The sequence below is a fragment of the Salmo salar genome, chromosome 09 (assembly GCF_965601325.2).
Source record: "Salmo salar chromosome 09, fSalSal1, whole genome shotgun sequence".
Lineage (NCBI taxonomy): Eukaryota > Metazoa > Chordata > Actinopteri > Salmoniformes > Salmonidae > Salmo > Salmo salar.
This window is the reverse complement of record NC_138299.1, coordinates 25,429,885-25,454,118: the sequence shown is the minus strand read 5'-3', so window position 1 is coordinate 25,454,118 and position 24,234 is coordinate 25,429,885. Positions and strand designations below refer to the sequence as shown.

Below are 24,234 nucleotides of genomic sequence, written 5' to 3'. Positions count from 1 at the left end.
TCAATAGATGTTTGTTTCTATCTCCTGTCATGGTATAGGCTCTGAGATTAAATAAACCTTGAACTATCTCACAGCAATACTGGAGCCTACCCATACTGTCTAGACTACCGGTCTATTTACTTTCGAGCATGCTTAGCTGAATGAGCGATGGATAGATACATTGTAGCCTGATATTTGTTGTGTAGTGGGAATATAACCGTCATGTCAGAAAATATGATTTTGATGTAGGCCCTTTACAATAAAACTCAAAGAAACACATTAGGCTACAAACTGCTATGCGATCTCCTTACAAATGGCAAATGCATGTTTTATCATAAGGCCTATGTTCAAATGTTTTTATTAGCCTGCCATTATTATAATTCATGTGCACCAAACGCCTCAATTTCCCTCAAAATAACAATATTTGCTTGCAATACAATTGATCACTAAAAGTTGTGCATATGCATGGTCTGAGATCTGCGTCACGAAAAGTCACATGTATCGAAGTGGCGTGTTTTTAGGGAGTCGCCGCGCTATAGCCTTTCACAGGCTCCCTTGTTTGAATCACATTCACATCAAAGTTTCGTTTCATACACGGAAATGCATGAAAACAAAACAACTTTGTTATTCCGATTCTGGCCGGACAGAACAGGATACAATGGGCTGTAACGTTTCATTTCACCACTGTGGAGGAAATGTTGATAAACTGAAACTGTTGAACAGTCTGGTAGGGATGGGTTATGGAGGGGCTCATACGTATAGAGCAGGGCATATAAAACCATTAGCCTGCTAAGAATATTTAGTCTGACGACATAGGTGGTTTCAGATGACTTCTTCACACTCCATGAAATGATTGAGGTAAATTGATCAATTTAGTATCTTAAATACAACAAATGTCTTATGATAACTTTAATTTAGTTATAGGTTATAATAATGACTAGGATACTTGAACATGGATTAATACATTTCTGAACTATAGGGACATTTTTCTTTTCTGACTGATTAGTGCAGTTATATTTGTCCTGCGATATTATAACCCTGATTGTTATAATTAATTCATTGGTTTCTGTAGAATCCTACGATGTGGAAGGATGAGTTTGAGTAAGAGAAAAACACGGTAAGAGGAATACTTTTACCAGTATAATTATTTTAAACCAGTTGAACTAGTTGCTTGGTGTGTGTAGAAATGTCAGTTATATTTTACGACTTTATAGAATTAAAACAATTTATTCCGAATTTTAGTAGAACGAAGGTAGAGATGTAGAATAATGAGTTTACATTTTCAACAATACTGTGAAAACTAAAATATCCAACTTTTTCACTTCAACCTGTTTTTATGAAGACATTCATTTGGTGCAACAGCGCCCCCTTTCATTGATTACCTGAAGGACATCCTAAGGAGGTACCCTGATGGAGGACAGATATTAAAGGTGAGTTTGATCAATTAATCATGTCATCTGATCGCTCTGGAAAAGTGTCTACTAAATCACCAAAATGTAAACCTAACGTAGATATCATCACAGTCACTACATTTAAAGGAGAAGTGTGAGTATCTTTTGTATAAGTTGGCCATAGACCAATTTACTATGCAAACGTTAGTTAAAGGCACCTATGTAAACATCCCTATCCTCATCTGTACTGTGACTATAGGAGCTGATCCAGAATGCGGATGATGCTGGGGCGTCGGAGGTTGTGTTCCTCCATGATGAGAGATGCTACGGCAGACAGAGCCTCAAGACTGAAGGCCTGGGGAAGTACCAAGGTACGGTTATTTCATATTTGCGAAGATTGAAAATAAACAACATTGATGTTTGACAGTGGGTTTATGAAAGTGTTGTGATTTCACTTTAATAACCCCACATTAGGCAGTAAATGTAGAAAGGGGTTTCTACCACAACATCTGGAAAAAAAGGCATAAAACAGAGGGCAACATGCCCAGATTAATATCAGGTGCAGAACTGATTAGGATCTTGATCATCATGCTGGAATGCAAAAATACAAGTGGTCACAGTATCAGGAAACATGCTTGCTCTGGCTCATGCTGTGCCACCAGCAAACGTGTGGTGAGCTGGCATTTTTCCAAAAACGTTAAAATCTGGTGTGGCAATGCCCCATCACTTTTGATTTGGTTACAAAACAAATATTGAAGCAAAAGCGTTGAAAAGATTGATAAACTTTGACTGTTGTCCTGTTTGAGAGCAGGTCCTGATCTGTATGAATGTTGTCGTGTCTAAGAGCAGGTCCTGATGTTTTACTCTGATAATCAGGCTGTAATACACAATTAATTGGTATATACTGCCAGAAGCTAATTCTTGCAAAATCATGTAAATGTACAAGCCAGAATAACCAGGTTTCCATCCAACCATTTAATGCGGATCAATGACCTGCCGCATAAAAAAAGTCACTACAGACCTTATGGAAACATCAGATTTGTCGACAAAATGTCCCAATGTCGACAAAATAAATACGTTAGACAAGGTGGGATATTTTTTGGTGTCTGTGAAATACATGATGCAACAATTGCGGTGGGAATGCTTTTATGCGCAAATATTGGAGTCAAGCAATGATGTTGTAGCCATTGAGCTAGATAGAGGACTAATCTTTATATCTGTGCCATCATGGCTTCTGTGACAGCATGGGCAACGCCATTGAAGCTATAACCTATAGGAATCCCCATCCAGTTGACTACTTTGACTACTTTAATATGGTGGAAGCATGGTGGAAGCCGTCAATAGAGTCCCACAGTGGAGGTGTCATAATACCCATAAAACCTAGCATTTAAACAGGGAAATAGTTCCAATAATTTTTGATCCATTAACTTTTACAATAGGGGATTTTAGAAATACTTAAAATAAGGGCTGTGTTTTGTGTAGGCTTACCCTGAAGTGACGTTTTGATAACCGTGTAAATCTCTCTAGAACAAGGTGACTTTTATCAATATATGCAACTGTATTTACCCCCCAAAAATGAAATGCTAATTAGCTGCTAATGTGGCTATCATAAAGAACTGCAAATGCCATGATGATCTGGACGAGATTGCCGAATCGAGGCAAAGGTAAGAATCTATGGATTAACTATCTAATGTTAGCTAAATGTAGTAATTAACAAATTGGTTACATTTCTTTAAATTGACAATTCTGTAAACTGTCTTGTGCAAGTTTTAAATTGACAATTGACCAATTCGGCACATTTTGGCAAACTCCTGGCAGACTTGATGCAAAATATAGTGTAGTAATGTAATGCTTCACTGGATCAGTCTGAAACTTTGCACAGACACTGCTGCCATCTGGTGGCCAAAGTCTAAATTACACCTAAACTCCTATCTGATTGTAGATGGAACAAAAAAAATATATAGAAAAGGTATGTTTTTTTGTTTGTATTATCTTTTACCAGATCTAATGTGTTATATTCTCCTACATTAATTTCACATTTCCACAAACTTCAAAGTGTTTCCTTTCAAATGGTATCAAGAATATGCATATCCTTGATTCTGGTCCTGAGCTACAGGCAGTTAGATTTGGATATGTCATTTTAGGCAGAAATTGAAAAAAAAGGTCCGATCCTTTTAACAACAGCTGGTGCGCGATCTGTACTATTAAGGAAGTCTCGAGGTTTTGCTCGCCTGAGGTAGAGTTCCTCATGATAAGCTGTAGATGACACTATTTACCAAGAGAGTTTTCAACTATATTTTTCGTAGCTGTTCTATTTACCGCAACAAACCAATGCAGACACTTAGGCCGCACTCAACGAGCTGTATAAGGCCATAAGAAAACAAGAGAATGATCACTCAGAAGCGGTGCTCCTAGTGGCCGGGGACTTTAATGCAGGAAAACTTAAATCTGTTTTACCTGTTTTACCTCATTTCTATGTGTAACCATAGGGGGAAAAAACTCTAGACCACCTTTACTATAAAACAGAGACTTGTACAAAGCTCTCATACTCCCTCCATTTGGCAAATCTGAACATAAATTCTATCCTCCTGATTCCTGCTTACAAGCAAAAACTCAAGAAGGAAGTACCAGTGACTCGTTCAATACGGAAGTAGTCTGATGACACGGATGCTAAGTTCCAGGACTGTTTTGCTAGCACAGACTGGAATATTTTCCTGGGATTTATCCAATGGCATTGATGAGTATACCACATCAGTCACCAGCTTCATCAATTAGCGCATCGACGACGTAGTCCCCACAGTGACTGTAAACGTACATATCCCAACCAGAAGCCATGGATTACAGGCAACATCCACACTGAACTAAAGGCTAGAGCTGCCACTTTCAAGGAGCGGGACATTAATCCGGATGCTTATAAGAAATCTCGCTATGCCCTCTGACGAACCACCAAACAGGCAAAAGCACCAATACAGGATTAAGATTAAAAACTACTACACCAGAACTGACGCTCGTCGGATGTGGCAGGGCTTGCAAATAATTACTATTACAAATTATTACATTATTAGATGAAGATCAGATCAAATGTTATGACCAATTTATGCAGAAAGCCAAGTAATTACAAAGGGTTCACATACTTTTTCTTGCCACTGTAGGTCCAAAAAGCTCAATAAGACTGCTAAACAGTTAATCAAATGGCTACCTGGACTATTTGCATTGACCCCCTTTTCTATGCTGCTGCTACTTGCTGTTTATTGTCTATGCATATTCACTTTACCCCTACCTACATGTACATATTACTTCAATTACCTCGAATAACCTGTACCCCAACACATTGACTCTGTACTGGTATCCCCTGTTTTCTTACTTTAGTTTATATGTTTATTTTTTTCGCAAATATTTTCTTTCTTACTTAAAAAAACATCTGCATTGTTGGTTAAAGGCTTGTTAGTAAGCATTTCACGATAAGGTCCACACCTGTTGTATTTGGCACATGTGACAAATACTATTTCATTTTCAAATCTGAGAGTAAATAGAGCCGAATATATTGAGAAAAGTCACCTTGTCCGAGAGACATTTACATGGTTATCAAAACGTCACGCCAGGGTAAGCCTACACGAAACACAGCCCTTATTTGAAGTGTTTCTAAAATCCCCGATGTGAAAAATGGTGGGAAAACAATTGAAACCATACCCCTGTTGACCTCTAGGTTTTATGGGTATAATGACACCTCCACTATGGGGCTCTATGGCACTGCCCATGCTAAAACTGCCTTTTGGCCACTAGAGGCCTCTATCATTCTCAATGGTTGTAGCCTACTACCACCAAGACATGGAAAAGCATACAGAGTTCATATGCATATTGAATAAGTTATCATTAACGTAACTTATTTAATAACTTAACTTATGGTGGTTAACTGCACGGTGACGAGCTTCATGCAAATTTCCCAAAAATATCGAGGGTAGGCTAGGCCCTATCATATAAATGATGCTGCTGACATGATCGGTTCTTGGCTGCCAATTAATAAAATAATCTTGTTTTTATCCGTATCTCATCATATAACCTACCTTGTCCACTTTATCCGCAAACTGTTGTCTATAGAGCATGATTGGGCAAAACCAGATTGGGCAAGTATGTTATTTATCACATGTTTTTGTAACAAAACCATGGTAGAGTTGAGCATTTGATGGAAACACAAAAAAACGTATTTAACATTTTTGGCACATGAATGCGTAAGTGCAAAAGTGCTTTTATGTGCACTATGTCATCAAGCAATTTTTTTCTATGCAGATTTGATAATATTGGCATGAAAATCTGTGCCAATTGGATGGAAACCTAGCTAATGTTGAATAAAATTACATTTAAACATACTTTACCGGTTGTGTGGTTTGTCCTTCAGCTGCTCAAAAGCCACTGAGGTAAAGTTTGTTTAATATTGAATATTCAAGATTGCCATGACAATGAATGCATGACAATGGTATATTTTGAATCAGGGGAGGATGGAGAACAATCCACACTTGTTTATTTTTAGAATGTTCAACTTTTTAAAAAGATTCAAATCTGAAAATGGTGTTTATTTTGGCACCAATGTAACAGTATAGCTTCCTTCCCTCTCCTCGCCCCTACCTGGGCTCGAACCAGGGACCCTCTGCACACATTGACGACAGCCACCCTTGAAGCATCGTTACCCATCGCACTACAAAAGCTGCAGCCCTTGCAGAGCAAGGGGAACAAGTACTTCAAGGTCTCAGAGCGAGTGACGTCACTGATTGAAACGCTATTAGTGCGCACCAACGCTAACTAGCTAGTTATTTCCCCACATAGACCTAACCACATATCTTTTGAGGGTGCATGTTCATTTTTTTCCAGCATTTTGTTACACATTTCCTTGCTGCTGCTAAAAGATATAGGAACAATAACTAGAAGGAGATGACATGGGTCTGGTTGAATAATAATACCGGTGATGTCAGACCAAAAATACTGGATTTTCGGGCATTGCTAAAATATGTAATAAAGTACATATCTGTCCACACTGCCTCCAACACGTAGCGGATATTCCTTTTTTCATTTTATTAAGTTTATCAGGGCTCATAAAAATCAAAGTAGTACTTTGAATTGAAACTCCCTTGTTCGGTTATATGTAGTGGCTTTATATAGTCTTTTCCATATGTTCCCCCACCTCTCCTCTGATATCTGCACCTGTAATTCGACCTGCTATGAGTTTATAAGATTATCTAAAGTTAATATTAGCATGTTAAGGATATTGTGATAAAAACATTTAAACGGTTCCAATGTTTTCCCCTTGATAAAGTAATTCAATCTTGTCAATAGGAGTAATCGGCTCAGTCATTTTTTGTAACAATCATTTTTTAACAATGAATTGCCTTACTTGAAGGTACCTATAAAAATTTGTTTGGGATACAATGAATTCCTCCTGGATTTCTTGAAATTACTTAAAAATTGAGCCTTTGAATAGTTGAGAGACTACAAAGCCCTCTCTTTTCCCAATCCCTAAATACTTGGGACATAGTAGCAGGAAGAAAGGCTGGGTTGTGGAATATAGGTGAGTCATTACTCATTTAATATTGGCGTTGAACCTCCCTCCATGTCTTCAATGTAAGAGTAATAATTGGTTTTTGTTTATCCCTGTCAATAGAAATAGGGTCTGCTATAAAGAGAATACAATGTAAAGGTATTCACAATATTGACTCTGAATTTCAAGCCATGACAAATCCTTTGGTTGTTGAATCCATGATGCTATGTGATTAAATTGCACCGCCCAGTAATATGATTTAAGGTTAGGGAGGCCAAGCCCACCTAATTCTTTGAACAGCTGTAGTTTTTTATAACTAATACGAGCCTTCTTATTTTTCCATAAAAATGTGCCTATTGCTACATTTAGGCGAGTAAAGGTTTTAGCGGGAGTTTTAACAGGAAGCATTGAAAACAGATAAAGCAGTCTTGGTAAGCCATTCATTTTCACTGAAGCAACCCGACCTGCTACAGATATGGAGAGGGGCATGATGCATCCAACGGTCTAGACTCTAGAGCTTCAGTGATTTTACTAATCACAGGGTAGTTCAAAGCGTATAGTTTCCCATAGTCTGATGTAATATTAAGACCCAAGTAACGCATGCTTGTATCAGTCCACCTAAATGCGTAGTTGTCTTTGATACTCGAGGGTGCATCACCAAATGCCATCATTGCAATAGTTTTACCAACGTTAATTTTATAGCCTGATGTAGCACCTATTAATTTTAATATATTTGGAATTGTTGTCTCAGCCTCTTAATAAGTACAGGATGACATCGCCTGTATATAGAGATATCTTGTGAATGTTTATGGTACTTCGAATAGCTTCCGCCAGAGGGTAAGGGCAAATACCAGTGGCGAGAGAGAATTTCCTTCGCGATTTCCTCGTTGTAGCGAAAAGGAATGCGACATATTCCCATTCGTTATAACAGATGATTTTGGACATGAATATATGAACTCTATCCATTTCAAAACGAGCTCTCCAAAACCAAACTTCTTTAACGTTGCTAAAAGAAAGACTAGTCGACGCGGTCAAATGTTTTTTCAGCATCGAGAGATAGCATAACTGTTTGTTTGAGTTGGGTCTTAGAGTAATTGATAATATTCAGAAGTCGATAATAGGCTATAAGAAAACAGAACGCAAAATAAATTAATTCAAGCATATGCGGGCAGGCATAGTAATTGTCTCTCGTTCCAAAGCAGGCCGTCCTAAACAGTAAGGGTTAAATGCTGGAAATTAAATGTAATCCAAAAGCATTGTCTAAATCAAATTTTAGGCTAATATTTTCAGTAACCTACACTTGGGTAGCCTATATGGAATTGCCATAAAACAACGTAAAAAAATGTATACAAATAAATAATCTTTACTCTATAGCCTACCAAAAGAGAAGGTGGGAATGAGGAAAGCAGGCAATTCTGTTTTTTCCAGATTAAATAATACCTTATCATCCCGACAAACTGTAGGTCAAAGATTGATGAATTATTCCAGCATTAAACTCCAAATTATGAGCATAAATTCAAATAGTTTCAAGTCCTTAAGAAGAAGGGGTCGCTTCAATAGTCAATGTGGACTGGACAATGTTCCATGGTAGATTTGAGCTACTTCTTGGGCCTTGAGTCCTTCTGTCTCTCACTCCTTCTGGGTCCAACAATTTGCCATATAGTGGGCATATTTTTTCAGACCCTGTTCTCGGGTCTGGAAGGTGGTATAATCCTAATGGAGTGCAGGAAAGACTCGGCATCAGGTACAGAATCAAAGATGTGGGTTGCTCTCATGGGTGAGGTGCAGCTTCGCAGGGAACATCAGAGAGTAGGTGATGTTTTTGGCTGCCAATTAGAGATAGATATGCGCTTGTCCTTGTAGAATAGTTCTCCCTTGGTTCTCAACGGCTGCATTATCTCCTGTTTCATTTCGAAATTGAGAAGGCGCACGATGATAGAGCTGGGCCTCTGTGTGTCCTTCACTCCGGGCCTACTCTGGGCTGCAGGTGCCGTTCTGTGGGCTCTCTCCATGACCAAAGGTGTAGCAACATCGATTTCCAAGACCTCCCTCAGCAACTTGTCCACAAATGTAGAAATTGTCTGCCCATTTTCTGCATTGGTTTCGAGCCCAAACATTTGAATATTATTCCAACTGTACTTTTAAAAATTTTTTTTTTTACAATTCCTCTACTTGGCCCATCAGGTAGTTAATAGCCTGGTTTTGTTGTATTAGCTCTTCGTCATGTTCCTCTTTTTTTTTCTCAATGTGGGTCATCCGTTTATAATTTTTCTCTAGAGTAGCCTTCATGCAATTGATAGAGGTTTGCATCTTGTCGAGAGAGGTGGCTGTTTCTCGTTTAAATAACTTCAGTTTTGCCATGAGAGATGAACCTCCGCCATCTCTGTTTCGGCTGTGATGGCGGCCTCTACCACCTCGTGGAGTTGGGCTCAGTTAGTGACTTAAACACGGTGAACATAGCAGAGTATCTTCTCTTTGATGCCATCTTTCATTTGAATACTTAACCTTACTCATTGCCAGTCCGATTTAGAAGGTCAAATATGTACTTTTAACTTGTGAAGTTCAATTTAGGCCAAAATTGTCACAGAGCTTGATCAGCAAACAGACTTTATCCAGAATTCCATGCAGGATTCTCCAGAAAATATTTTTTATAAAAAGATGAACACAATAAATTGTCTTTATTGTTCTCCATCCTCCTGATTCAGAATATACATTTTGTCATTGTCATAGCATGCTTGGTTCAATAGCGAGAGAAACCCGAATATCCAATATAATTTTACCTCTGTGCCAAACCAAACTATATACCTATATTCAGATTCAGATGCAAAATTTGAGCAGCTGAAGGACAAACCGCACAGATAAATCTGTAGAGTAAGTTTAAATGTAATTTTATTTAACATTCTGGCTTGTAAGGAACATTTACATGATTTAGCAGGCATTAGCTTCAGGCTGTGTATACCAATGAATTGTATATTACAGCCTGATTAATTAGACTACTGATGTGTATGAACGTTGTGTCTTTGAGCAGGTCCTGCTCTGTATGCCTTCAACAATGCAGAGTTCACAGCAGAGGACTGGCAGGGGATCCAGACCACCGGCCGGAGCGTCAAACGCAACGACCCAAATAAAGTTGGCAGGTTTGGGATCGGATTCAACTCGGTCTACCATATAACAGGTGAACCTCAGAGGTATTATTATCACAATGAAAGAATCTAACCATGAACATGTGCTAGCTATATCACAAGGTCTGCTTGATATGACAAAATCCATATCACAGCACAGGGATCTATACCGGTATACTATAAATGTAGTCATACCACCCATTGCTAAGTTTTCATTTCTCTTGATAGCCAGCTTTTCATTAAATTACAGCATTTTATTCACACTCAGTAATATTGATCATTTCTAGATGTGCCATCCATATTCAGTTCCAAGTACATGGGCTTCCTGGACCCCCAAGAGAAGCTCTTTGGGGAGCGAACTGGAGGCTTCCGGTGGTCTCTGGAGGAAGAGGAAGACAAGGAAACTCTACTGAATCTGCAAGATCAGTTCCAACCATTCAGAGACGTTGTCAAGCTAGTCAGTGGCCAGAGGTGGAAGGATATCATCCAGGAGGAACAGCACTTTAAAGGGACACTCTTTAGGTTTCCTTTACGCAGTGAGGCCTCAGAGATCTCAGACAACCTGTATGACTCCAACAAAGTAGTTCAGCTTTTTGACAGCTTCATTGCGGATGCAGACATAAGCACTCTGTTCCTGAGGAATGTGTCATCAGTCTCCTTGCAGCACATCAACACCAAAGGATCCGTTAATGTCCGGCTTACAGTGACCTCAAGTCCCACAGTTGATCTGAGTCTGAAGACAAGTAACGAGTCAAACATTGATGGATCAACCTGCTTCAAAACCATCACCTCTACTCCCGAAGGCAAGAAGCAGACAAAGACCAAGTGGCTCGTGACAACATGCTGCATGAAAGAGGGACATGTTCCGGAGCTAGATTTACTGGCCAAGAAGCTGAGTTTCCGCCCTCAAGTTGACTTGGCGTTCCGGTGTAGCCAGGAGAGTGTCCTGACTGATGGCAGACTGAGTGTCTTCCTGCCCCTCCCAAACAATGACTCCAACAAGACTGGCTTCCCGGTCCATGTGAATGCCTGCTTCGGCCTCACTGACAACAGGAGACATATCAAATGGCAGGAGGAAGACCAGAAGTATGATGAAGCTGCGAAGTGGAATGAGCTGCTGGTGAAGGAGGTCCTCCCTCACACATACCTCCTGATGCTGCAGGATGCCACCAACCTAGCCAAGAGCTCCACACTCCCCGTCTCATATGTGTACAACATCTGGCCAGACCTCAGTCAGACCAAACACAAAGACAAGTGGCATAGGATTGCTGAAGACCTTTTACAACGTCTACTCAAACAGAATACCGCCATCTTCTCTCTAGTTGAAGACGAAAGACAGTTTGTTTCTCCCGCCATGGCTGTGTGCCCATCCGACGACACCATGACGTCTGAAACGATGGCTGCCGTGACCAGGGCCTTGATTGCAGGTGGAGAAAAACTTGTCAACTTCCCAGATCATGTCTCCAGAGCTGTCCAGCTGGCCTTCCCAGACCCTGACACACTAAAATGGGTGACTCCAGCTCTTGTAAGGGGTGTTCTCCGCAGGGGTGTTGTGTCTAATCTCTCCAACAATGACAAACTGTCTCTGCTGCAGTACATCTTGACTGATGAGAATTACCACGACCTCAGGGGTCTGAAGATGCTGCCTCTCAGTGACGGGACTTTTAAGACATTCACAAATGAAGAAAAGGACATCACTCTCATTGACAATGACTCATTTCCAAGGTAAGTTCTTAATTGTCTTAGTCAGGTATGGAAATAAAGCTAGACAGGGCTAGTAGAAAATATGCCAGACATGTGTCTTCTTAAATATCACATTGCATAGATTTTGGACCCTTCGCTCTCCATCTGGGCTATTAGAAATTGTAGTCTTCTATCCTGGCTGGCCCATGCGCAAAATCCTTAAATTCCATCCCTGTATACATTATAGTATTTTTTCATATGGATAATCCATTCTCTTTCTCCATTAATAATTTACAAGTATTCTCTTCATACAGAGTATTGCTTCCAGGTTGCAAAGACCTGTTTCTGCCTGATGATCTCAGCACCACTAGCATCCAACATTTGAAGCAACTAGCTGCAACAAGTAAGGGAATATATTGTACAATTATGTTTAACAATGAAAGGTTTTGGATATCATGTAGAATTGCAAATACCTGCATGTTTGTCACATGGCTGTTATTTTCATATCTCCATCTTTTTAGATATATTCAAATTATTCAATGTAGATGTGGAAATTGTGGCTACATTTGCCAAGAAGACTCTCCCAAAGGACTGGAAACATACAGGTCATGTCACCTGGGAGGTAGGGAGTGGTCAGCACCCACCATTGAAATGGCTCAGAGAGTTCTGGAAATGTCTCAACACTCACTGCATAGATCTGAGACGTTTTGAAGGCATGCCACTGATACCCATCGAACCACTACACGATACTAGCAATTCTGTCATACTTGCAAGACTACAACAGAATCCAACCATGATTTTTCAGAAAAGCAAACAATCCATCTTACCAGACAAAATAGAGAAAGTCATGAAGAAGGTTGGGGGAACAGTCGTTAACAGAGACAAATGCCTGAAGCACCAAGATCTTGACTCGTACGTACTACCACCATCGCCTCAGAACACTCTACAGGTGTTCATGAACTTAGCTGCTAGTCAGGTCATCAGTGGAATCAGGTCTGCTCCTTACCATGAGAAAGAGGAACTCAAAGCCTACCTCTCTACTCTGGATTCTCTCACAGTCTATGAGAGAGACCTGCTCTCAAAGATCCCTCTCTTCCAATCAATGGCCGGAGAATATGTTCCCACCCAATACAAGCAGGCAGTGGTTTTGGGTTCCACCCCAGCTCTCCCCACAGAGCTCCCCATGCCGGATTCCATTGTCCGGTGTGCAACTGAGGCTGATCGCAGGCTCCTATTGTTGCTCAAGATTGATCTCTTGAATACTGCTCAGGTGGCCATTCATTTGATTGATGGAGTTGAGAAGAAGTCTTTCAAGAAACAAGAGAGAGAGGGAATCATGACCTGGATATTACAGCATGGCAGTATCCTCTTCTCACAGAATGGGACCTTGTACAAAAAATGCCAAAATTTGAGCTTCATCGAAGTAGATGGAAAGCTGAAGAAGACCGACAGTATTTTTGATCCAAACAATGAAACCTTCAAAGTCCTTTTTGAAAGAGAATTCTTTCCTCCAGCAGTGTTCACAAATACTCCAGAGAAGCTTGACAGCTTAACACGTCTTGGATTGCAGACAAAGGAAACTGACGTCTCAGCAGACAACGTGTTGCATGTTGCCACCCATATTGATAAATCACATGTTCATTCACAAAAGGCTTTCAAAAAAGCAGAAGCACTTCAAAGACTATTGAATGGCAATGACCTGCTTTCCCAATTCTCGCATCAGCAGCTGCAGCACCTATCACAGCTGCAGTGGGTCCCTTGTGAGAATCCTTACATCACGAAAGAAAATAACAGGGGGAAAAGTTTCTACAAGCTGGAGGAGATACGACATTCAGAGTACGATGGCATTGTAGGGCATGTCATGCCACTTACGGGAGACTTTAGTCAGAAAGTAAGCAGAAAACTTGGTCTGCTACGCCTACCTCCTGCTGAGAAGGTTGTGGAGAATCTGTCAGCATTGGCAGATGTGGCCAAGGCAATGACAGATCCAGATAAAGACGTGCAGTTTAAAACCAAGCTGCATAGGATTTACAAATACATGCAAGATCACATCTGTGAGGTCAGGGAAGTGATGAACAAAATATTCATACCTTGGCTGTGGATACACAATCATTTTGTTTTTCCTCATGATGTAGTCTTGGCCTACCCACCTGATTTGGATCTGAGCTCATACATTGAGAAGGTGCTAGATGAATTTCTTCCATACAAAAAGTTGCTGACAGAGTTTGGAGTGAAGACATCACTCTCAGAGAAAGAAATAGAGGACATCCTTCATGACATCAAACAGACCATTGAAGAAAGGCCCCAATCTTTTGGAAAACCTTCAGAGCTGAAAGTGTCAATAGCCATTCTGAACTGGATGTGGAGAGAGAAGAAGACAGTCAGGGACAATATCCCAGTGCCGGTCATGGCAGGGAGTCAGAGATTTACCTTGCAACCATTGTCCAAAACAGTGTTTTGTGATATAAGCAGGGATGGTCTGGAGGATCTACAGAATGACCAGGAGGAGATTCATGTCATCCACGAGGAGATTCCACCGGCGACAGCACAGTGGCTGAACATCCCTTTCCTCAGCACCCGGATCCTGCGTCCAGAGTTCATTGGAATAGAACAGTGTGGGCAGTCAGAGCCCATAACTCTGAGGATTAAGAACATTCTGAAGGAGTATGATGAAGAAAATGACATCTTCAAAGAGCTAATTCAGAATGCAGAAGATGCTGGGGCAAACACCTGTAAGTTCATGGTGGATTTCAGGGACCACAAAGATCCTGCTGATAGCCTCATAGACCAAGGCATGGTCCTCTGTCAGGGACCGTGTCTCTGGGCCTTCAATAACGGGCTGTTCACAGAGGATGACTGGAAAAACATTGTCAAACTCGGATCTGCCTCAAAGGAAAACCAGGTTGAAAAAATAGGGAAATTTGGACTTGGATTTAATGCAGTGTACCATGTGACTGATATTCCCTCAATCCTCAGTGGCAACGAGCTTCTGATACTTGATCCAAATGTTACACACCTGCAAAAGCACATACAAAACAAAGCAACTCCTGGAATCAAGCTCAACTTATCTCGGGAGCAGCTTCTGCACAGGTTTCCTGGTCAATTCAGACCATATGAGCGGATTTTTGATTGCAATCTTTCAAGAGACAGCACTCAGAAATTCTACCCGGGCACGCTCATTAAACTACCTTTCAGGACACGAGATGAGGCTGTCCAGTCAGAAATCAGCAGAAATGTGTATGACAGAGATGACATAGTGAAATTTCAACAGGACCTGACAAACAACTCACAAACTCACCTCCTCTTTCTGAAGAACATCAACATGATATCTCTTCAAAACCTTCCGGTTGATGCTTCCACTCCTCCTCAAGACGACCAGATAGAGAAGCTTTTCATTGCCACCAGAAAGGTTGTGAGCACAATCAAGATTCCAGAGGACACTCCTCTAGGAATATTGCAGAATGATGCTCTGAAATGTCTGATGAAGCGTGATGTGAAATGCCAAGAGGTCATTGACTGCCATAGAGCCAACATAGCTGAACTAACTCAACAACATCGTGATGGATCTGATGTCCAGTTCTGGCTCCTATACAATTGCTTTGGGACAAATAATTCTTTACAAATGGTCCAGAGAGACAATAAGCAGACTGTGCTCACCTTGCCAATCGGAGGTGTTGCTGTACCTTTAAACAAAGAACCACAGACGGGGAAATGGGTCCCTGGAGAAACCAACCTGGTTGGCCAAGCGTTCTGCTTCCTCCCTCTCTCTGTTGCCACAGGGCTCCCAGTGAACCTGAACGGATCCTTTGCTGTGACCTCTAATCGGAGAGGTTTGTGGGAGAGTGGAGTGAAATACGACTGGAATAGAGCTCTCCTTCAGGATGCTGTTACAACCGCATATGTCAGTACACTGCTAATGTTGAAGAACATGTCAAGAAATGGAACCCTTCAACGTTACCAGTACTATACCTTTTGGCCTAATGGAGAGAACGTGAACAAACCCTTCAAACCCTTGGTTGATACATTTTACTTGGTCGTCAGTCAGCACTTCTCTGGCAAACCTCTGAAGCTCTTCAGTGATGGGGAAAACTGGTGCTCAATGGACAAAGCCAGATTTCTGCACCCAACTATTCAAGAGGACAAAGCTGTTGGGGAGCTTGCAATGAAGGTGTGTCAAAGCAATTTAACCACATCTTATCTTGTTGTTCCTCTGCCTTTCTGGGTGAGACAGAGTTTCATACAGACTGGTTTAGATGAGATTCTCCAGCAGAGAACATTGGAGTGGGAAGCATTTTACCAAGAAGTGGTATTCAACAACCTGAACACTATGGACCAGAAGAGTAGGAATGCTCTTGTGTTGCATGCTATTGACCTGAAGGATGAGGCCATTGACAATCTACTAAGGAGCTACCCATGCATTCCTACAAAGAAAAGTGGAAAACTTCAGTACATCAAAAAACTTGTGAATACTTCTGGAAAAGTGGCATACTTGTTTGAGCAAGAGGAAGGACGGTTCCTTGGCGGAACCAAAAATGACTTTCGTTCCCCTAAAAGGATTCAACGTCTGTCAGAACTGGGGATGCTGAGTGACCAGCTCCCTTTGGAGGACATCACAGAAAGAGCAAAGACCATTGCCGACATCTGGCAAAAAGACAAAGTCAAAGCATACAAGCATGTTCAGTGCATCCTGGAGCTGATGAGGGACTCCCTAAAGGAGGAAGCCTCGCCTCACTGGGAGACTCTGAGAAACACTGTGTTCATTCCAGCATGTCCTCCAGTTAATACATACACAGGGAAGGGTGGAGCAGTGAAGGATGGAATAGTCAGACTTCAAAAGCCCACTGACATTTACAGTGACAGATGTCGCCATCTAGTTGACATGACACAGTCTGTGATAGACTCTTTAAATCTGAAAATACACAGTGACGATGCAGTGCTATGCATACTGGGAGTTTGTGAAAGCCCATCACTCGAGACAGTGCTTCAGCAGCTACAGGAAGCATTCAAGCACTCGGAAACATGTGACAAACAGACGCTCTTCAACACAGCCCATAATTGCTACAGCTTTTTGAACAAATGGCTGCATGATGAGAAGGAATTGACTGTCGTTTTTGAGAGGGCACACTCATTCCCCTTTATCCTTGTTGAAGACAGGTTTGTGGATGTAAAGTCTGTGGCTAAAAATGAGGAATTTGATGCTAAACCGTATCTTCATGTGCTTCCAACTGCCTTCTCCAGTTTCAAGAAGCTCTGGAAATGTCTATGCATCCAAAAGCAATTCACACCAGAACAGTTTCATGGTGTACTAAAGAAACTCAGCCAAGCCTATGGCATCAGCCCACTTTCCAATAATGATCTAGAAATTTGTCTGACAATACTCCAAAGGGGATTATATGAGGCTAAAGATGAAAAACAAGATGACTGTCTCATACCTGATGAAAGGGGTGTTTTGCAGCCATCTAACCAGCTGTATTTCAATGACAGCCCCTGGATGGAAGTGTCAGAAGATGTCACTTTGTGCCATACAAAAATATCTCGTGCCATTGCACTTCATTTTGGGGTGATCACAACAAGACATCACACACTGCTAAAGCATTCAGTAGAGAACTTCTCACCATTCGCTGAAGAGTTTGGACAACATGAGAAACTGACAGTTCGCATTAAAAACATAATCTCAGCTTATCCCTCGAAGAAGGACATCCTGAAAGAACTCATCCAAAATGCTGATGATGCAGAGGCCACAGAAATTCACTTTGTTTGGGACAAAAGAGAGCACAGCACAGAGAAAACATTTGAAAAGAGATGGAATCCACTTCAGGGCCCTGCACTGTGTGTGTACAACAACCAGGTGTTTTCTGATGCTGATCTGCAAGGTATTCAGCAGCTGGGAGAAGGTGGAAAGCACAACATTCCAGGGAAAACCGGAAAATATGGACTTGGGTTTAACTCAGTCTACCACCTGACTGACTGTCCTTCTATCCTAACCGGTGACAAATGGCTCTGCATATCTGATCCCAATCTGAAGTATGTTAAAGCATCACGAGAATCACCAGGAGTCAAACTCTTATGGAACGAGGAATGTAAGAACACCTTCATGGATGTTTACAATACATTTCTCCCAAAAGAATTCTCTCTTAAAGAAGGCACCATGTTTAGGTTGCCTATCAGGACTGGTGCCATGGCAAAATCCTCAGAAATATCCGACAGTGGGGTCAATGTCAACGATATGGCAGAACTTTCCTCAGCTCTCTGTGAAGACCCTGAGGGATTGATAATGTTCTTGAAGAACATCAGGAAAATCCAGTTTCATGAAATCAACCCAGGCACAGGAAAGCTCAAGACTACCTTCTCGATTGAAAAAAGTATTCATGAGAAGAGCATTGCAGAATGGGTTTCTTTTCAAAACCACGTACAACAGTCGCTGCTGTCCCACGGACAAACACCACAGAAAGCCATTTACAGTGTCAAAATTTCATCATCCGATAAAAGGCAAAGCCAGTGGATCATTGCAGAGCAGTTTGGCTCTTTTAAAGGAAACACTGATATGGAAGGACAGACTGGCAGAGTTCCCCAGGCAGCTTTGGCAGCATGTGTAAGCTCTCAGCCAAGAGAAAGAGGAACAATTCTCAGCACAAGCTCTCTGCCTAAACACGATGACTTTATTGGACAAGCTTTCTGCTCGCTGCCCTTGCCTGGTAAAACTGGACTTCCAGTCCATGTCAACGGAAACTTTGAGGTAGACTCCTCCAGACGGGGTTTCTGGAAAGAAGATGGGAAAAGTCTGAAGATAGATTGGAATGAGTCCCTGAAATTGAATGTCATCGTCCCATTGTATGCTGACCTTCTCAATTACATCCGATGTGACCTAAAGAAAGTGAAAGTCAATTCCATACATGTTGATTCAGTCCTTGATAGCTCATACTTGTGTTTCTTCCCCACCATCACCAAAGACACTGGACAAGATTGGCATGAAATGATTCATGAAGTGTACAGGTCAGTCAATGACAGAAAACTTGACCTTATTCCAGTGCTACACGGCTCAACTCGACAAGTTCAACACATGTCAATAACAGAGTACACTGTTGAGTGGTCTAGTGTGAGCAAGACGGAACCAAGTGATGCACCTCATTTGAACAAAGTAAATACATATATGGTTTCTATTTTAGATGATCTTGGAATGCAGTTGGTTCCTTCATCCAGAAAAATGGAAGAAATATGGACCAGCTTCAAAACGGCTGGGGTTGAAGTGAGAATAGTCAGTCCTTTGACAGTGGGTAACTACCTGAGGAAGAAACCACTGAATGATCCAACTCACACTGAAATGGATTTACCTCTACCCATTGGCCAGACTTTGATCAGAGACCAGGAGAGATGCTCCATTCTCTTGAAGTACTGTATCAAAAATGTTGAAGTTAGCGAGAACAGTTCCAGTTCAGACAGTAGACTTAAAAAAGATGCTAACAAGAAGAGTTCCAGTTCAGTCACCGGACTTCCACTGCTTCTCACTCAAGATCAGATTCTTAGAGTGTTTGACCCTGACTCTCCCAAGCTTCTGTCAACATTTTACAGAATGTTCCATGGACATCATGAGGATTTTGCTGATGTCAGAACCAACACCAAACATTTTGAGGTTCTACAAGATGGGAACTTTCTTAAACAATTGACAATTCCAGTCGCAGCAAAGTATTTGAAACCTATACTTCTGCATCTCCTTCAAAACTGTGAAACTGATCCACACTGTAGGCTACATGTACCAAACCAGATAATACACTCATGGCTGAAAGAACTATGGGAATTCTTTAGTTATCACATAAATCATACAGCTTCAACGGATGGAGATGGTAACCAGGCTCTGATAGCCATCAAGGAGCTGTTCTCTGACTGCCCTATGTTGCCTGTTGTGTGCCCAAGACTAAACAACAAACATGTTCTACAAACAATGAGGAAGATGTCCAGTGTGATTCTGTTCTCAAAAGAAGAAATTATATTAATTCTCATGAAACTTGGTCTCATGAAACTGGACCTTACATTCTTCCAAGAACTGAACAGGCATCAATATCTACTACATGAGCTCTTGAAGACAAGCGACGGCAGTGCTGTGTTAGACCAAGTCCACCAGCTGGAACATTCAGAATTTCAGCATCTTTCAGATGATGAGTTGAAGACACTTCAAACTGTCCTACAGTCTGGGATATGCTCATCTAAAAACAAACAGGACTACCAGAGAAAGCTCAAGTCATTGCCACTATTTGAAACCATACAGGGTAGAAGGCAGCGAATTGATGGACCCAGAAATGTATACATCCTCAACACAGAGTTCAGGGAAAGCTTTCCAGATGTGTACATGGAAGATGACAACAACATTTTCCTGAAATACAACTTTGTAAATGAGAGCTTGTCAAGACTCCTGAGCATTAAGATCTTAAGTGATTTGGAGTACTATGTCCAGTTCATTCTGCCTTTCCTGTACAAGCTAAACAACAAACAAACTATCCACTCTGTCCAGCTGTTGTTGTCACTACAACTCAAACATGACTATCAGCAGTACCATGATAAAATCATCTCTATAATGAAAAATGGGAAATTCATTCAGGACATCCATGGGAATCTGCAGATGGCCTCCTACTTCTTTGATGAGAATCAGAAGTTGTACAAGGTGATGCTGCCGCAAAAAAGATTTGTGCCAGAAAGCTTCTGGAATGAATTTAATAATAGAGGGAACATACATCTCAAGAGTCAAGCAAGGGAACTGCTCAATGAACTTGGAATGAAGTGCACTGTGTCAGATGAGGAAATAATTGAATTTGCTCATCAAATTGAATTGGATGCCAAAGGCACTGCCAGCCTCAAAGAGCTGAAACTGATGTCGTCTACATTGTTTGAAACTATTTTGAAAATAAATGTCAAAAAGCTAGCACCAGACTTTCTGAAAACGATTGCTGACATCAAGTTTGTTTTTCCTGTGGAAATTCAAGAGAGGTTGTGCAACTACCACCAGTCATTTGCAGGAAAGAGGACTGTAGTTTCAATCAGAGGTTGTCTGATTGGAAAAGATGTCCTCCACCAATGCCTGATTTGGACATCCATGCCAATACTGCACTTAGGAAACTGCAATGAAAAGCATATTCGCATGATTAGAGAAGCAGGTGCAGTTGATCAACCCCCTTCTGAACATGTGACAGAGAACCTCAGAAACATCTGTCAGTCACCATGCCAAACTGCTGACTTGGTTGGAACACGAGCTGAAGTGTTCCGGACATCTTACACCTATCTACAAACAATAGAGTTTGACCCCAAGCCGTTGACTGATCTCCCTGTGGTGCTTGTGGAGGAAGATTCTGCACTTGTAAAGACCAAGCAAACAGCTCTGGTACTGCCTCATTATGTGGAGTTCAGGCCATATTTGTACTGCATTCCTCCAAAGGATGTCATGTTTGCAGAATTCTTCAAGAAAATAGGTGTCAAAGACGAGCCTACTGCAGAGCAGTACTGCAATGTTCTACAAGAAATCCATGCAGATTCCACTGACAAGCAGACCCTTCAGCCAAATCAGGAGAAAACTGTCAAGCGGGCTGTGGAGCAGCTTTTTCGTCTGATCATCAAATTGCAAGAAAATCAGTTAACCTCAGAATTTCCCAAGACCTTGTATCTACCTTCAACCGATGGCAGACTGTACCCTTCAGCCTCACTGTATTTCAATGACACAGTCTTCAAGGTTAGCAGATTGGAGGGTCCCATTAAAGACAAATTGAAACTCCTGGAGAAACTGAGCAATTGCCATTTAGAGAACGACATGTATGAACATTGTAAAATGATGCAGTTGTTGCCCCTGGAGATACAACCCAAAATGCTCTCTCAGATTACAGTAGAGAATGTGGTGGAATCCAACATGCAACTGTGTGAGTACGGGGAGGGCTGCGAGTTCAGCGGATGGTTTGGGGCACACCTGTCCTCAGCTCCCTTCATGCATGGTCTAGTGTGTCTCATCAGAGAGCAGTGTCAGGGCAAGATATCACAAGGCGATGCTGCCACCATGTGTCAGAAAACCTTTGGCGGCATTGAGATTACCTGCTGCAACAGCCTTGAAACAGTGCTTCAACTTGGCCAGGAGCTACTGAGTGACACCACTGCTGTCACACAGGTGTACGTAAAAAAGGGCCAGCAAGGTTGTACCTTCTACCTGAAACACAATGACGACCAGGCCCACAAAGTGAAGAGTGAGATCATCATGAGACTGACTAAAGAGATTAATGCCCTTCTTAATAACATTCTTGGCTCAAACCTCCTGCTAGTTCTAGGACACCTTCTTTCGTGTGATAGCATGAAGGAAGTCAAGACAACTCTAGAACAGATTGGAATCCATGACAGTGCTGATACTGAGGACTCCCTGAAAGGGCCACCGGAACCAGGAAGTCCTGTTCCTGAAGAGTGGCATGATGCCCTAGACATGAGCTTCCTCAACAACTATGAATCTGGGGAATATGTTGGCTTTAAGAATACGGCAGAGGAGGAACATTGTTGCTATGCAGTTATAGTGGAACAGCTGTGTGTGCCATCTGGCCAATCAGGACAGAGTCCCTACAGATACAAAATACAGATTGGGAAAGATGAAGTCATAGAAGTCAGTGCCCTTGATCTCTACCAATTTAAACGGCAAAAGAAGCCTTTCTCATCCTCTTCCACTGGAGCAACGTGCATGGAACTGGTACAACTGGGAGAATCTGTGCAGCGGTCTTCATCCACAAAGACCTCACCACAGTCTCTGGAAGAAGCCAAAAAGGAAATAGACAAATGTCTGGCAGAGATTTGGATTCTGTCTGCAGAGGAGCGGTTCAAGGCCATCAGACGCCTCTACCTGAGGTGGCACCCTGACAAAAACCCAGACTGCCAACAGCTAGCCACAGAGGCATTCAAGTATCTGAAAAACAGAATTGAGGATCTTGAAAATGGCAGGACGGGGAAACCATCCTCACACAGGACGGGGAAACCATCCTCACAGCAGTGGAACACAAATTTCAGAAACTTCTACAACCAGTGGAACCAAGAAGCTCATCGCCACAGGTGTGGGAGAGAGAGGTTCTACAGGGGACACAATACTAGATACAACTTCTGGGCACATCATGAAAATGTACCACAACCCAAACGAGCAGAGGCTGAGCGCTGGCTGAGACAAGCACAGTGTGACCTAGCCGCTGCTGACAGCGACACAGGAGGCAGGACCACAGAGTGGGCTCTGTTCAAGGTACATCAGGCCGTGGAGAAGGCTCTGGTGGCAGCAGAGTACAGAAGACATGGACATTATTACAAAGACAGCTCCATCTCCAGCCTAGCTGAGCGGGTGTCTGGCTACAGCCCCCAGTTAGACACTCTACCCAACATTGTGAGCAAACTGAAACAGCTGGGAGTCGACCCCAAGACCACTCAATACCCAAACTACCACCCATCACCACACATTCCCAATACGAGGTTCAAGTATGAGAATGAATCAGAGGTGCTGGACATGGCATCAAAGCTTCTGTGCAAAATAGAAATATATATTAATTGATTGAAGACCGCTTACATATTGCAATTGGGCATTGATAGAAAACAAAAACATGACACCCAGTTCATTAAGAAATGCTACAAAAAATGCTAAAGGCTATTTCACTTGATTTAGAAATGCTACATGTAACTTTCATGTTGTGATCTTGTTCTTTACTGAGAGTATGTTATACACATAGTGGTTCAATAATTCCTTTGAAGAATCAATTAAAAAGAACCATATTATTGTTAAATGCTCACAAAAATACAGTAACATGTTTTTCTACTTTTTTATGTTGAAGATATTGTTCTCATAAATGTGAAATATAAACATGATTTAATAAAGATTGATCATTCTCTCTCTGCATCCTCTCTGACACATGACAATATTAGAGTTCAAGTACCTCAGAGATCATGCATTAGCAATTACAATTAGTTTAAGGTTCAAAATAAAAAATAACATTTGGATTTCATTTTACTTAAGGGATATTGGTGAATTGTTGAGACGGTATTGACATCGTGAATACATTGTGGCAGACCAGGGGGGTTTGGTCAAGACGTTTACACAGATCAGACACAATTGTATTAGCTCGGTTTCAAGGGTGCTCATTAAACAACAAACAAAGAGAAAATAATAGGTCTCCTTCAGGAGACCTCCTCTGGAAGACCATCTTCTGGGCTCCAGAGTCTTGCTGTATCATGTGGAGAACAAAACCAAGCTCCATCCGTTATCTCTGGTACTGCACACAACTACACAGGCGTAACCTCTCTTCCCCCAGTCCCCCCCAACCTTGTGTGCTGCCCTTCTGGCAGCTTTATGGGACTCGTCCAGCTGGTGAGCAATCAGCCCCTTGATTACTCACCAACCACAATCAGCCCCAATTAGTCCTGGCCGGTGAGCCCGTCGAGACCTGACACATCCAGCAGAGAGAGCCTTCGCCTCGAGATGTAGACTCCATTGGTCACCAGGCCTCGACGAGTCTCCCCCGGTGGCTAATTTGCTGTACGC

General features: G+C 41.7%; 1 protein-coding gene across 3 annotated transcripts; it reads left to right on the top strand.

The window, feature by feature from the left end:
• Nucleotides 1-542: 542 nt before the first annotated feature.
• On the top strand, nucleotides 543-23,584 carry si:dkeyp-118h9.7 (sacsin). Of its 3 annotated transcripts, XM_014210715.3 has the most exons (8): nucleotides 546-837; nucleotides 1,052-1,096; nucleotides 1,322-1,409; nucleotides 1,630-1,741; nucleotides 9,929-10,075; nucleotides 10,310-11,747; nucleotides 12,020-12,108; nucleotides 12,227-23,584. In XM_014210715.3, exons 2-8 carry the CDS (start codon nucleotides 1,071-1,073, stop codon nucleotides 23,248-23,250), a joined length of 12,924 nt encoding a protein of 4,307 aa, XP_014066190.3. In that variant the 5' UTR covers nucleotides 546-837; nucleotides 1,052-1,070; the 3' UTR covers nucleotides 23,251-23,584. The 3 variants fall into 3 exon arrangements, with proteins under 3 accessions (XP_082811803.1, XP_082811804.1, XP_014066190.3); XM_082955677.1 differs by lacking the exons at nucleotides 9,929-10,075; nucleotides 10,310-11,747; nucleotides 12,020-12,108; nucleotides 12,227-23,584 and adding an exon at nucleotides 6,035-6,695 and having other exon boundaries at nucleotides 543-837; XM_082955678.1 differs by lacking the exons at nucleotides 9,929-10,075; nucleotides 10,310-11,747; nucleotides 12,020-12,108; nucleotides 12,227-23,584 and adding an exon at nucleotides 6,009-6,695 and having other exon boundaries at nucleotides 543-837.
• Nucleotides 23,585-24,234: the final 650 nt, after the last annotated feature.

Bases quoted from the DNA above. Each gene is read 5' to 3' on its own strand.
- si:dkeyp-118h9.7 (XM_014210715.3), top strand. From the start codon at position 1,071: ATGAGTTTGAGTAAGAGAAAAACACG. The intron at 1,410-1,629 runs GTGAGTTTGATC...CTGTGACTATAG, and splicing joins ATGGAGGACAGATATTAAAG to GAGCTGATCCAGAATGCGGA. The intron at 10,076-10,309 runs GTGAACCTCAGA...GATCATTTCTAG, and splicing joins CTCGGTCTACCATATAACAG to ATGTGCCATCCATATTCAGT.